Genomic DNA, 14,689 nt, shown 5'->3' on the forward strand with positions numbered 1-14,689 from the left:
GTGCATCCTGTGTTATTGGTTATTGGGGGTGCATTACCTGAGCCTGAGATCCATTCAGCATCAGATAATAGAGCTTGCTGAGGATGCTCTGCTGCAGCTGGTCCCAGGAGACGCTCCTGTCCTCACGCATGAGAAATGGAGGTCCAAACCTGAGAGAGGAGAGGAGAGGAGGCATATTTCAGTAGGCTGGAGGTACTGAAAGATACTCCATTTTTGCATGCATCTAAGCTGCTTTTACCCAAAAAACTTGTTTGTACAAGATTGAATTGGATTTGTAGATATTTTTTGAAATGAAAGAATCACAACAGGAGAGTCTTTTGATGTTAAAAATCAGTTCAAACGCTTTCGGCTCGGATCACTTTTCTTAGGACATTCTTTTGAGATTGCTGAGCGATCCAAATAAAAGAACAAATAAATAATTGAATAATAATAAATAATACATTTAATTTTTACCGCACTTTTCATTCATAGTGAAACTCAAAGTGCTTCTGTCTTTGGCACACTGAAAGTTATTCTTGGTTATCTTTAGGACGACTAAGACTGTTGAAAGTCCTAAACTATTAAAACTATGCCAGTAAAGGTCCTTGTAACTTATTGTATCATCGCCACATCTGTCAAACTGTCCGGCGTGGAGTGCATCAAGGCTTCACTGTCAGTGCTTTGTGTCCTGTACTGACAACTTGAAGTGACATTATGTGCTGTCAGGAGCTAAATAAAACTGAGAGACAAGTCTTTAAATCATCGATGCATCAATGCCTCATAATGAGTTCTCTGCAGCCTCCAGGTTAACTGAAAGCTTACTGAATGCTCCCTGTGACAGTGGAAGACTTCAAGGGTATTTTATAGGTAGATGGGTGCAAACTGACTGTCTACATTCTTTGTTTAGGTGTCCACATACTTTTAGCTATGTGTAGTGTAGATGATGGAAATTCTAACACCCATGACAAAATAATTAATATACTGTAATAGTTACTAGTGTTAAGAAGTGTTCTGGGGATAGATGGCTATGTAGAGAAATCCAGATTGTTACCACAGTGGCACACCAAGTGATACATCCTGATATTAATCAGACATTTCATAAGAATGTCTTTTATCTGGTTGCATCTAAAGCCCATCCACACATAGACTTATGAGCATGAACATTGTGTACACAGCAACAAAAGACCACGCTGAGTTTCCTTCTTATCAGCTAAGAGCAACAAGATCAAGCACATGATATAAACCAGATGAACGAGGAGAAATTTGAAATGACATCAATAATAAATTACACTTAATTGATCCCTATGTGGGAAATCTCCTGACTATTTAGGGCACCATTAACGGTGATGGTTTGCACACACCTCACTATCAGCGTACAACACTAAAAACCTGACAGAGCTCCACTGGGATTTGGAACATTATGTTTGCACCATGAGTGTGCCTAAAAAAAGCTGGCTGACCCTATCCAGTCACCGTGTGCAGAGATGAAATCATTCCAGCACCCTGTTTAGTCAAAAGAAAATAGGCTACTGGCTCTAAAAAGGATGCTTAGTATGCCTACTCACTTTTCAATCAGGTTGTCGTTCACAAACATGCACAGTAAAGTGGGAACAAAGCAAAGTATGTCCACATGCTCCGATTTGAACACATTGCTTGACTCTGTCTCAGGTTTGTACACCGTCAGCTTCCAGCTGGAGCTTAAGCTGCACAAGCTAAATAAAACCAGCACAGTCTGGGGAATTTGTGCAAAAGATATACAGGTCAAAGTCGAACAGAAGTTTGATGTTGACATAGAGAGAGCATTAGGTGAATAAAGAGGAGAATAAGTATTCTATTTAAGACTGTAGACACAAAAGAGCAGGAGGAAAGATGTGTCTGCTGCTGTACTCGAAGACTCTAAAACAGTCTCACAAATGTAAGATGAGTCATCCTCAAATGCAATCTCTGAAAAGTAATCTAAGTTAATTGACTCTTTGCTGTTGTGTGCTTAATAAAAACACTTAAGATCAAACCCAACCTGTCAATAAAAACTAAACAATAACAATAAGAACAACCATCAGCCCACAGCTCACCTGACAGCCTGAGGGCCAGATCCTGCTGTGTTGCAGATGAGGAGAAGGACCTTCGTGGAGCCCCCCTGGTTCAGGTATTCAGAGGAGAGTGTGCCGGATGGCGGTAACCTCTGACCATCTGGCCCAGCCGCGGAGGTGTAAGGAGAGGAGGGGAGGCTGTGGTGATACCCTGAGCAGAGCGGAGGAAAGGCAAACTGTTAATAAAGGCCGTAGTATAAACTAAGCTCTCACTGTTACGGTGCAGTACGGTTTCTTACTGGCAACCATTATGAAAAACTACATTTGTTAGCCTGGCCTTAACAGTTTTTCTTAAGGAAATACCTAAATACCAATAATTGGGAACAACAGTTTTCACGTCTGCTGTAGGTATAAACAGGAAGTGGAAGTCATTTGATAAAATCATATTTAACCAAAATGAAATATATAAATATGTAAATTATAAGCTTGATAAAAACTTGTTTAACAAACTGCAATTTAAATTTGCTTCAAACTTGCAGTTATTTAAGACACAAACAGGTCTATTAGTTTCCAATAATTAGCAGGTGCACAGAATGAGGAGAATAATTTGAGGTACAGTAACTAACAACTTGTATTTCTTTTTTAAATTCATTTTTAGAATTTATGTTTTGGGTAAAATTCAGGTTTATAATCTACATTTAGAAAAAATTCAGTCAGAATGCAAAAAAAACTTGCTGGGTTAGAGTCTGTGATGTTGCACCTTTCCCAGCACTTCTTCTGTGAAAGTGTTACTCACATCAAAAGCGTTTCTATCAAGCTGGGAGGCAGGACTGAAATGGACCGGAGTTATGAAACAGCTTTGGGTGTCAGAATGAGAAACTGTTATGCAAGGAGAAACATCTAATGTGCCACTTTACACCGTGATGTTTATAAAGATTTTCAGAAAATTTCCATTATGCTAGAATTGCCCTTTGATTCTTATTTACCCTGAGGAGCTGTAAAGAACTGCATCTGCACACACACACACAGTTACACACACACACACACACACATGCACATACTGTGATTAATGGTGGGGAATAGCTGAAGGGGATACAGATGGCCCAACCTCTTGTCTCCCAGGAAACATAAACTTTGACATTATCAGAGGATTTAATTAAACAATGCTTGTTCGATCCCTGCCGTGCAATTAATCACTGCCACCTTCCAATATCACACACACACACACACACACACACACACACACACACACATAAAACAAACCAAAACACACACTCAGGAGAGCAACCGTGAATAGATGAAGAACTTTGATGTAACACCTTTACAAAAGCAAGTCAACAGATTATTTAGACACACACTGAACTCTGCTCAAGAGGAAATGTGTGAAAGCATTTCTGTTTTGCATCACAGACAACAAATACCGTACCACACTGAAAATGACAGAGAAGGCCACCATTATTGCTGAATGACTTGAATTTTAGGAAGTAAATACACTTTTTGATTTAAAAAAAATAATTAATGATTAAAGCGAGATCAGAACATTGAAAAACACCAAACTTTGGGCATGACTAATGTTTGACCGAACTGGAGATGGTGTTTTTCTCAGCAGACAGGAGAACCTCAGTGTGACATTTTGTGCATATTGCCTGCCCTTTAGATAGCCAATTCATCTCCTGTCTCTTTGTCCCCGTCACACCTCCCTCTACCCTCCCAGTCACCTTTATTCTCACTTTTCCATTTGGGGAGGTTTAAAAGTAAAATACCAATCAGCTTTGTTTCAACCCAAACTGTACAACATGCTAGTGAATCCTCATGACTCACTGCTAAATACTGTGTAATTAAAGAAAAAAACAACATAATTATCTTCAATGTTTTAAATTATATGAAACAACCAGTAATAGTGGAAGGATTAAACAAGAATTTCCAGTAATGAATACATAACTATCATATTTACATATTAAGTGAAAGGTAAACCTATTTAAACCCATATATTATATAACGGTTTTTATAATCAGTCTGTATCTATAACCTTAAAGGGGTCATGTCAGGCACATTTCCAGGTCTATATTTCTTTTATTCTGTCGCTCTGATGGAATATCTTTGCATGATTTACAGTTTGAAAAACTCCTTATTTATCTTCTACTGGTCCTTTATACAGCCCCTCAGTTCAGCCTCTGTCTGAAACAGGCCGTTTTAGCTCCTGTCTCTTTAAGGCCCCGCCTCCTGATGAGCCCGGTCTGTTCTGATTGGTCAGCTTCCTCCAGCTTAGGAGGCAATGTGAACAAACAGTTATAGTAGGATTTCATTTCTATTGCTCGTTCTTTACTCGAAAATGAAACTTCTCAAACACATCCGTACATGTTCGAGCTGAAATCTGATCCATAATAAGCAAGTTGATATTGTGAACAACCCATGAAACAACCTTAAAAACATGTTATGTCCCCTTTAAAATAACTCAGTTTAACCAATATCAGTATTTTAGTGAGTCATTTCAGAAACAGAGAGTAATATGTCATGCATGGCGAGGAGCGTGATTTCACCCACATCTCCTGGGTGTGCTGGGAGAACCTGCCAGACTCTCATTCTCACCTCCTCCCTCCCACCTTGAGATGGACAGAGGAGAGCCACTGACAGAGGGAGGTGTTAACGGGGTGGAGAGAGAGAGAGAGAGAGAGAGATCGAAGGAGGCGTGAAACATAAAGGAAACCAAAGCGGAGAGAAGAGGAGAGACTGTGAGAAAGAGAAGAGGAGAAGGAAGGGAAGAGCGATGCTTTCTAATTTTAAAAAGTCCTTCCCGAAGCGAAATAACAAAATGTAGAGAAGCAGCACGACTTCAGTCAGGAGGGACGTTTACAGTGGGGAAGAAATACTGCACATTGTATGTCTTCTCATAAATGAATTGATTTAGTGGTTGATCTGCATAATATTGAACCATTTGTTGTTGTTATTGTGACAATGGCACGGCTGAATCAGGTTATAATGAAAAGATGAACAAAGGAACTGAAATTAACTGAGGAAGAAATAGATAGAGATACTAAAAGGGGGGGGGGGGGGGGGGGGGTTAAAGAGAGAGAGAAAGAAAAAGAGAAACAGAAGTTGCTCTTGAGATCGGAGGTGGTGAGGATGGCGATGTTAATTAAACAGCTCATCCCTGAAGAAGGCACCATCCCTCCTCCGGCCCTCGCTCTCTCCTCTTCCCTCGACGTCCCTCGACGTCCTCCGTCTCTTCTCTCTCCGTCTTATCTTTCACTCCCTCTCTCCTTGCTCTTCTATTTATCATCGCCACTATCTGTTTTCTATTTCTTCCTCCTCCCCTAACTCTCCACTATCTAACTGTTTGGGATAAATCAGCCTTCAGCTCCATAGATGTGGTCAGGAAATGAGATTAAAACAATGTGTCTTAGAATAATAATTGTGTGAGTGTGTTTCAGATCTGTCTGATGGGTGAGGACACAGTATGCTGATATATATATATATATATATATTTTACCACTTATTATTACATCTTAACACAGTCAGCACTGCAGTTTCTATCTTAAGAGACTTATGCAAATCAAGGACCTCCTAAACTCCACACTGAGTGACAACTTTATTCTTCTGAGAGGTGTGAAGTATCTGCTAACTGCTGCTACAGCAGGGGTTCAATATGACAAGGAGCGATTGAATAAGAAAACGTTTTATGACAGTGTCTCGGTTAATATCTATAGACTGTGGGTTTCTTCATCACTTAGAACTATGCTCTTGTCGGTGCCGTTACTCTGCAGGTATTCATGCCACTGCACAAAAGCTTCCTTTTATCATATTTTTGCTGTTTCACCAGAGGCAAACAGTTTTTTTTTGCCTCATTTTCCCAAACAGCTCTGTTTGTTCATTACTGATGTGTAAAAATAGTGCAAGTTGTGTAACAGAAAAAGGATTCTGACCAGACTAGAAATGACATTCCTCCCAAGTGGTTTGAGACCCAATGAGTGACCCCTGTCAATGCAATCCACACACCTGACTAAAAATACCCGAGGGGGGCCGTGGGCTTGGCCCTGGTCGAATCAGAGGTCCTGACAGTAAACAGCCATCTGACCACGAATGCCCCTGATGACAACGAAGCACCTGAGCTTTCTGCCAACAGCAGAATGACAGATTAAGGAGGTGGAAGGGGAGTACCCAAATACACCTGATGCTGCTCTCTTCCTTTTCCCTTCCCTTTTTTTTTTTTTTTTACTGGCTTCTCTTTCTTTTACTCACTGCATCGACTTTATCTTTCCACTGCTGGTCTCTTTAGTCGAAGGCACGATGTTGTTAAACAGTCGCCAAAAAAATCCCCCTTTTTCTTTCTCATATTAAGAGAAAACAAAAGATAAAAGTAACAAAGTTGCAATCATTGAAATGGCCTTCAGTATTTTGCACTAAGTTGCATCATGTTTCAAATATTGGTCTAGCGACATGCGGCACTAATCCGCGCTCCATTGTAGCACATTTTAGCTGTTTACACATGTGAATAAATACACACAACTGTAAACATGCTGTATTTGCAGCTAAAAAGGGGCTAAATGTCACAGAGCCTTTCGTCCAGTGTCTTCTGCCCTGCTGACTGGTTCTTCAACACAATTTAGTTGTGTTCGTTAGTGCAGATAAAGCTTTCAAGTTGGCATTCACACTGGCTTTTTATGGTACAGCACTGGTTGTAATAATAAGGCAGCTAATCTGACTGTAGCTGTTATTTCCCAGATGATTTGAGAACACATTCCAGAGGCGGTCGTGGTTATCAGCACTCCAACTGTAGACACACCAAATTTCTTTCTGTCTTCATTCTCTTCCGGATATTTTAAAATGATAAATCCTACTGGAGGGGCACCAGTTCCTCTGTGAATGTTCCTGGAAGATTTTTTTTTTTGCTTTTCTGCGCTGAGTTCGCTTTAGGCAGCCTGTAAGTTTCCTAAAGGAACTGCACAGGATGTGTACACTTTGCAGGGTTTAATTTGCATGTGAGATGTCTTTATCTGTGAGTTTATTTATGTAAGTGATAATAAGCTGTGTGTTTCTGTAGGTTTATGTTGATCAGTGCAGTATGTCTATACTATATGTATGTATTACATTATATCACATAATTAAAACTTGTTTGAGTCTGCAGGGACCTCTGTTGCATGGCATCTCCTCTCTCTCTCTCTCTCTCTTCCCTCATTTCATGTCCTCTTCGTACTGAGCTACCTAATGACGGGCAAAAATTATTAAGTCCTACGTATAATAAATCTTGCTAATGTCCTGTTATAATGGCATGAATCACAAAAGTAAAACTTGGCAGAATATTGGCAGTGTGGGAGTGTGAGAGGTGATTTGTTTAATGTGCCGAGCGCATAAACAACATGAGTGTGTGTTCACTAACACAGAAGTAATATCTGCACTGCGAGGAGCTGATTAAAAGGATGTGACTACTCAGATAAATACCCCAGAGTAATGTTGAAAATCCCTGACTCTCCGTCCGCATGCAGCCCTCAGCGGTTTGATGGGAACGACACAGTGGCTTAACCTCGACTCCGCGGTTAAGTGTGACAGGACCTGAACACTCAATATTCCGCTGGAGAGAGCTGTTTGCGGACTCGCTGTTTACACTGAGTGTGTGTGTGTGAGAGAGAAAAGGAAGAAGGAGGAGGAGAAAATGAAAGAGACTTTTACATTTATCTCAGAATGTAGATGCTGGTTGTGTGACAGATCTCTTTATCTTCACTGAAATATCACTTTTTTTTTTAACCACCTTTCCCGGGAATCCTCTCTCTTTTTTTAAACACACACAGTCTCTTTCTCCTCGGCCCAGTTGGCATCTCTCTGTGCAACCGACTCCCACAACAAATCTCGACTGACCTCTCCATTTCCCAGGAGACATGTGGCCCAGCCTGGCCTTTACTTTTTAATTTCAAGAGCATCAAGAGAACATCGCGCAAAGTTAGCACGCTAAGCTTCTCTGAGCTTCTATTCAGCAGGAAGTCGCTCGAGTTTCATCGCTCTATGTGCAAATCGCTTGGATTGTTGAGGGTGAAATAGGACGATATTCTGGTGCTTTTTGACCTAATTGATTTTTCGTTCCATCATGAGACCTCCTGCTGCCATTTCCTCCAAATGCGAAACCTCATTATTGTACCTGGGAGCAGTGCTGATTCAATACCCCCCCAAGAGAGTTTAGTGATAAATTCGGAGAAATCCAGCACAGCCGCATACAGCCAGTTATGACGACAGAGGAATTCCCTGCATAAAATCAACCTTCCCCAGCATCACTGCATGCAAAAATAACAGTTTAGCTTACATATTCAATGCTTTTCATCATGCTATAAATGACTACTCATTATTCACTGGACCGTATCAATACTTGCATGCACCCACTCTGTCCCCTCCTCCTCCTCCTTTGCTTGTTAATATCACTGCTCTTCTACCAGCAAGTCATGTGGGGGTGGAGACTAAAAAAAAAAAGAAAAATGAAGATGACACAAGTATGAAAGTATGAGGGGAAAGTGGAGATGTGTTTAGTGCTTCAAACACACTCATAGATTAACTTTTCCCAAACCTAATCTGGTGTATGAATTCCTCCAGAAACAATTAAATATCATAATCTCTCATACTGACAAACGTAATGACCCAACAGTCAGACAGTCAGAAAGGAGAAAGGTGCATTTTCAACTAGTTGGACACATTAAGTTTTTCCAATACCTGGCATTTACACATAAAAAAAGCACTGCATTAAAAACATGTATCCAGGAAAGATCTATGAGTCTGATGCTTTATTAGAAACCCAAAGACACATCAGTCTATAACACTATGACACAGCATTTTACAACATTTGGACAATTCTGAGGTAAACAGGACAACTACACCATTAATGCTCCAATGGCATGCATGGGATTGCGTGTATTTGATTGGTGTGTTTGGCTGGATGATGTCGTCTCATCGGGTTTCCAGCTAAACATTATGGTCTCATTGAAATGAATAAGGAGGTTGTGTTTTTGTTCTATTGCTCTTAATGCTATTGTCAGTCTGAACACAACATTTCAGTAAGGTCAATCCCTAAAAAATCTAAAAATAATTCTCTCTCTCAACAAGAATACAATTTTTTTTTTTTTACCAGCGGCCTCTTTTGTCTCTTTTGAAAAATATCATTTTCAGGATCACAAGACGAAAAGGAGGACCAAGGAGACGTGATGATGAACCCTATGTCACAGGAGAAAACTATCATCTCTACTTGCTACTGCATGTCCAGATTCTACCGTGGTGAAAGCATATTTTCTGCCTATAAATCCTCGTCACTCTCCCTCAGTCTGAAGAGGACGGTGCATGAAGTGCATTTCTGAGCAGAGCTGTGCCATGCAACACAGCCGCCTTAGTTTTTAAAGTCACTGCACAACTTTCTAGCGACCTACAAATTGTCATGCTGTGACAGTGAGATAAAGACAAACCTGGGAGGACATCAGTATGTGACAGCAGCCTGCTTTCAGTCGGAGAAAACTATAATTCTTCACCACATGCTGAGCTAACCTCTCTGACAGTACATTATGGCTAAATTCTCCATTTTACTCACCAGTTTATTACATGTTGTCCACCTTATGCGGACAACACTTTTGCCACTTCGGTACTGACTGAATTTATGCATAAATGTTGCCTTGTTTATATACAAGCTAGCATCATGTTACAACACCCTGAATGAATTTCAGCAGCTCAACAGAAAAATCAGTCAATAAAATGAGACGTGTTGGTTTGTGGAGCCGTTGAGCTGTTGGTTTTATGTTTAATAACCTTGGAAATAAGATTTATTCCCTGTGATAATTATTGTTGTGACACAAATCCAATTTTATGAGCATAATTTGATTTTCGTATGATTTTGGAAAGAAAAAAAAAAGACTCAAGATAAATTAGCCTGCTTCACATGTCATCGCAGTGTTTCATTTCTCATGCCTGCAAATAATACAGTGAACCTTGCTCTACGTGGTGTCTGTTTACATGGTTAGCACGTACATTAGTATGATCAGCAGGTTGTTATTGAGAGTTGATACTGGTAATAAGAGAAGTTGACAAAATTAGAGACACTCAAACCTATTTTCAAATGATAAATGTGTCATGTCTTGTGCAGTGTAGATCACTCCCAATGAATGAAAACTTAACGTCTCCAACAAGTTGATTTCCTGAATTATTTACAGATTTCTTACTGGTAAGAACATGAACAATAGCCAGATAATGGTTTCATTGCTCTGTGAGTCTTGTGTTTAAACACTGTATATGAGGATAAGAGTGCACACTCTACATACCTAAATAAAATGTTTTTAGTTTTTTCTTACTCTATTTCTGCCTGTATAAAGTAACCTCAGTCACACATGACTATGCCAAACAAATTCACATCTCTTGGAGGAAAGCTAAATTCAGACTTCCTCAAGAAGTTGTCTTGTGAGTTGGTGTTTTTTTATAGCACACTTGGCCCTACAGGCTTTTGATGCAGTCCTGTCATGGCAGCAGTAGGCGTTAACTTCTCACAAGCTGCAAAGACAAACTGCATGATTGCAATGTTGTAGCTCAGTGGTTGTACAGAATACACTAGTTTGAGGAAGAGACCTTTTGCACTACCTGACATTTGGGATGAGGACCGAATATAACAATTGGTTTCAAAAACACTGATCTGTCTTGTGTGTGGGAAGACTTGGGCTGTGTGTGTATTTAACCTCTACCATTTCAACTTGAGTGCCTGAATCACAAGTGTAAAATATATGGACTATATATATGAACTATAGTACCCTGAAAAAAATTCAGACAATCCCTGGTGATTGGAAAGCCATGTGATCTGAGGGTCTCCGGTTTGGCTCCAGCCAGGGACCTTAGTTGCAACTGTTGCAAGAACGCAATGCAATGCCAATCCGACAAGGTGCTGCACTGGCCAATCAAATACGTACAGGTGCATGTTCCAGGTTGCATTTTATTCTGAGTTGTCAAACCTGGTGTGATGACAAATTATAAAAAAGCTAAATCATTCTTATTCACTGGAAACTGAGTAGACAAACCAAAATAAACTACATACAAAAATGCAACAAAACACACTTTTCCACGATGCTTCAGATTACAGACAAAACCTATTTGTAATAATGCATAATGTAAAAACAGCTCCTGTGTTATTTTTATTTAAATGCTTTTTCAAAAGGTTGTCCTCTTTACAAAGAAGAAGAAATTATGCAGAAAATGCTGCCATACATCATCTTTTATCTCCGTAATGCTACGCTACAGTCTCAGCTGTAATGAGTGTGTAAATTCATATGCTATACTTTATAAAACATGACATAAATCCCATTGAATGAAGTTATGATATCCTGGAATCTGGTCTGCTGTGATCTTATGAATTATTCGGAGATAAGGGCCATTCATCATTTTCATCAGATTGCTCGAACGGAATGGAAGTCACATGAGTCATTACCAGTGTGTGTGTGTGTGTGTGTGTGTGTGTGTGTGTGTGTGTGTGTGTGTGTTTGTGTGTGAGTTATGTGTAAGGTTTTTCCTTGAGGTCGTGTATTTCTGAGACTCTCTAGAGTAATTCTGATGGATTCATTACCTACTTGACTTACACAGTTGATGTGTGTTTTTGCTCACGCAAGCGTGTTTGTGTGTGTGTGTGTGTGTGTGTGTGTGTGTGTGTGCTCCCTCTCTTAGTACTGAAGTGACAATAGACATACCTCCTGTTGAGAAAGTGAAGAGTCTTAATTTTTCATGAGCACTTTGAGCACAGAAGTGAATAATTGATGTCATTCTTCTTCTGGGGGTAACAAAAACCCCTATAAGGGCTTCATTCAGCAGTAGGTTGCTGTACAAAAACTAACCTCAACTGACCTAACTGGCAAGCCACAGAGGTTACCACTATAAATGACCTCACTCAGTGACATTACTCAATTAAGTCCCTTGTGGATCCGTTAAAGAAACGGCTGTTTAGCCATAAAACATAAGTCTGTGTTTAGTAAAAGTGACATGACCATTACAGATAGAGCAGAGCTGCTGGTGCAATAAGATCTACAGGCCTGATTCACCTCAGCACACTAGAAGCGGAGATGGAGAAGAGCAGCGAATGTAATGTAAAAAGTAAAGAATGTAAAAAGTAATGCAATCCGGGTGGGAAGAGTGTTCACACAGGTTGCCTCAGCAACGAAATACAAAAGTGATTTTTTCTTCACTGAATCACTGACTGAATGTTAAAGCTCACAGCCTGACTCCCATCCATCCACAGCGCGAGGATGATGCTCACCCCTGCTTCATTAACCCCACTGGAAGTTGTCTAAGCACCTGTAACCACATTCCATAATTGATTAGATATGATATGCAGAAGTACCCAAGCTGCTCCTGTTAGCTTTAAAAATGGACAGGGGGAAAAAAGTTTAATAAGTTTTAAATCCTGTTTCACTCTCCTCCTGACTTTATAGAAATGTGTTTTGCTGGATTTTCTTCAAATGAGCAGTTGGCATTAAGAGAAGCTACAACATTATGTAGTTTGTGCAAGGACAGTGACTGCTATTGTTAGCCCACCAACCATGCCAGCCCCTACATGCCATTTCCTGTCCCATCACACGAGTACATTTTCATTTGACCTGATCTAAAATAAGTGAGGTTCATTACACTGCTATCTTAAGAGGACACACACATATTTATGTCTATATTTAGACATTTAAGCCACAATGTTGTGCATACAATATTGTGAGAACATTCAAAAAAGGCAAGTTTGAAACTGTTCTTACTCGCCACAATCTGATGACTTCTCAGCGTTTTAGTTAACTTGATGTTTCTCGAGTTAACTTTCCGTTTTGGATGATGTGATGCATCAGGTTGGCATTCAGACTAATTTGTTTGGGTGCCATCGTGCGTAACGAAAAAGAATGAAGGAGGAATACAAAGCACATTGCAGACACCGGGCCTTCTCCTCACTAAAGTAAAATGTCTGCCTGTGATAAAAAACACTGTGATTAATGAATTGTAAGGACACGTGAGAAAAAGTTAATCAGAACAACAGAGGGAGGCTGAACAGGAGAAAATTAGATATGAGGAATGAGCAAAACTGCCAAATGAGCGTGGGAAGTCATGTGTTGACAGTGTTATTGATGGACATCCGAGCTGTTACTATGGATACCTGAGTGTGGTGCAGAGCCTCCACGACTATAGAGGGGTGGAGCCTGGAAGGCGTAGATGACATCGCTATCGGCGATTGCCGTCAGGTCGTCGTCATCTGAAAAGGAACGCTGGAAACCCGTGGAGTACAACTCTGATAGGATGACCTGCAGGGAGCATGAGAGAGACATCACATTAAAACACACTATGACTATAATAAAGTCATCTTTTCAGAGCTGAACCAGGATTTTTTTTTTCTAGTAGCTGCAAACCAAATTTGCTCACAAGGGACAGTAAAGAATTAATTAGAGGAATTAGAATGAATTGAACTGAAAGTAAGAAAAACATGGGTACCAGTGCTGACCCTCTGGGATAACATGCTATGAAGATGTAAAGTATGACTCACAGAAATAAACCAACAATGATACTGTAGGCAGACATAAATCAAAGCAAACCCTAAAGATTGCTGCTTCAAATCTCTAGAAATAAATCACATAAAGCAGCTTGCAAAAGACTAAAAGGAATTTCTCAAACAAGTACAAAATCAGAGACCACGACTCGGCAACTGAAAGACATCAAGGTTAAAAATCAAAGACACGAACTTCTGCAAAAGGAATGATATTAAAGACTCATTTCTTTTTACAATGTCTTAATTTGTATCTACCAGAGTTGTGAATTTCCTAGTTTCTTGTTTAAATCAAGAGCTTCAGTGCCCTGACAGTAAAACAGACAAAAATGTATTGATTAATGGAGAGTCATGTATATTATATTTTGTGCATGTAAGTATTTATGTGCAAACTAACACTTCACGTCTTTCTGTTTTTATACTTTATGATCAAGGACAATAAGTATGTCTGATTGGCTGGCAGGTGTCTTGTTAAATTATCTCTGTGCTCAAAGATGACTAAACTGCAGGTAACCATAGCAACAGCACCACTTTGTGATATCACTGAACTCAGAAACAGGCCTAAGTGTGAGTTAAACTGACAGACAGTGTACTTGCCTATGCAATCATAGTATACTATCAGAAACAACTTGTTTGTAGGGCAACAACATCTTCTTTAAGTACATCTATAAGCATCAAATACATGTTATATAATAATTCTTATGTAGAGAAAAAAGGCATGAAGCGATGAAAAGGGTGTAAAAGATTTAATGACAGTTGAAAACTGGCTCCGGAGCTTAACAGATGCTTACAAGGTGGAGGCATTGAAAAGATGACTGTGGTACCACTAAGTAGCTTATATGGGGGTAAAACACACACACACACACACACACACACACACACACAAACTCACTCAAATCATACTCGAATAAATTATACTTCAAAGAAAGAAACTGGTCAGGGATGGAGCTATGGATACAGATAAAAGGCAACAAATAAGCTGTCTATTCCACAGCTTTCTGAAGGGATGACCATTCAATCATCCCTTCAGTGTGTGTGTGTGTGTGTGTGTGTGTGTGTTCTCCCTGTTGGGTCACATCGCAAAAGAAATGTCTTAAAATGAGGCTTCATCTGTTTTAAGCCATCTCTGCCCGGCTTAAGACTGAGAAAGGTAGAAGTTTTCCACAAC

At 39.8% G+C, this 14,689-nt stretch overlaps 1 protein-coding gene across 1 annotated transcript in view; it reads right to left on the bottom strand.

The window, feature by feature from the left end:
* Positions 1–14,689, bottom strand: part of usp43a (ubiquitin specific peptidase 43a) — a 100,840-nt gene that overhangs the window by 27,460 nt on the left and 58,691 nt on the right. The window contains exons 6-8 of the mRNA XM_067580224.1: positions 13,138–13,282; positions 2,052–2,220; positions 38–149 (exon numbers count right to left, since the gene is read on the bottom strand). Of these exons, the coding sequence (XP_067436325.1) occupies positions 38–149; positions 2,052–2,220; positions 13,138–13,282 (426 nt within the window). The remainder of the gene's footprint in view (positions 1–37; positions 150–2,051; positions 2,221–13,137; positions 13,283–14,689) is intronic.

The sequence above is a fragment of the Thunnus thynnus genome, chromosome 3, assembly GCF_963924715.1.
Source record: "Thunnus thynnus chromosome 3, fThuThy2.1, whole genome shotgun sequence".
NCBI lineage: Eukaryota > Metazoa > Chordata > Actinopteri > Scombriformes > Scombridae > Thunnus > Thunnus thynnus.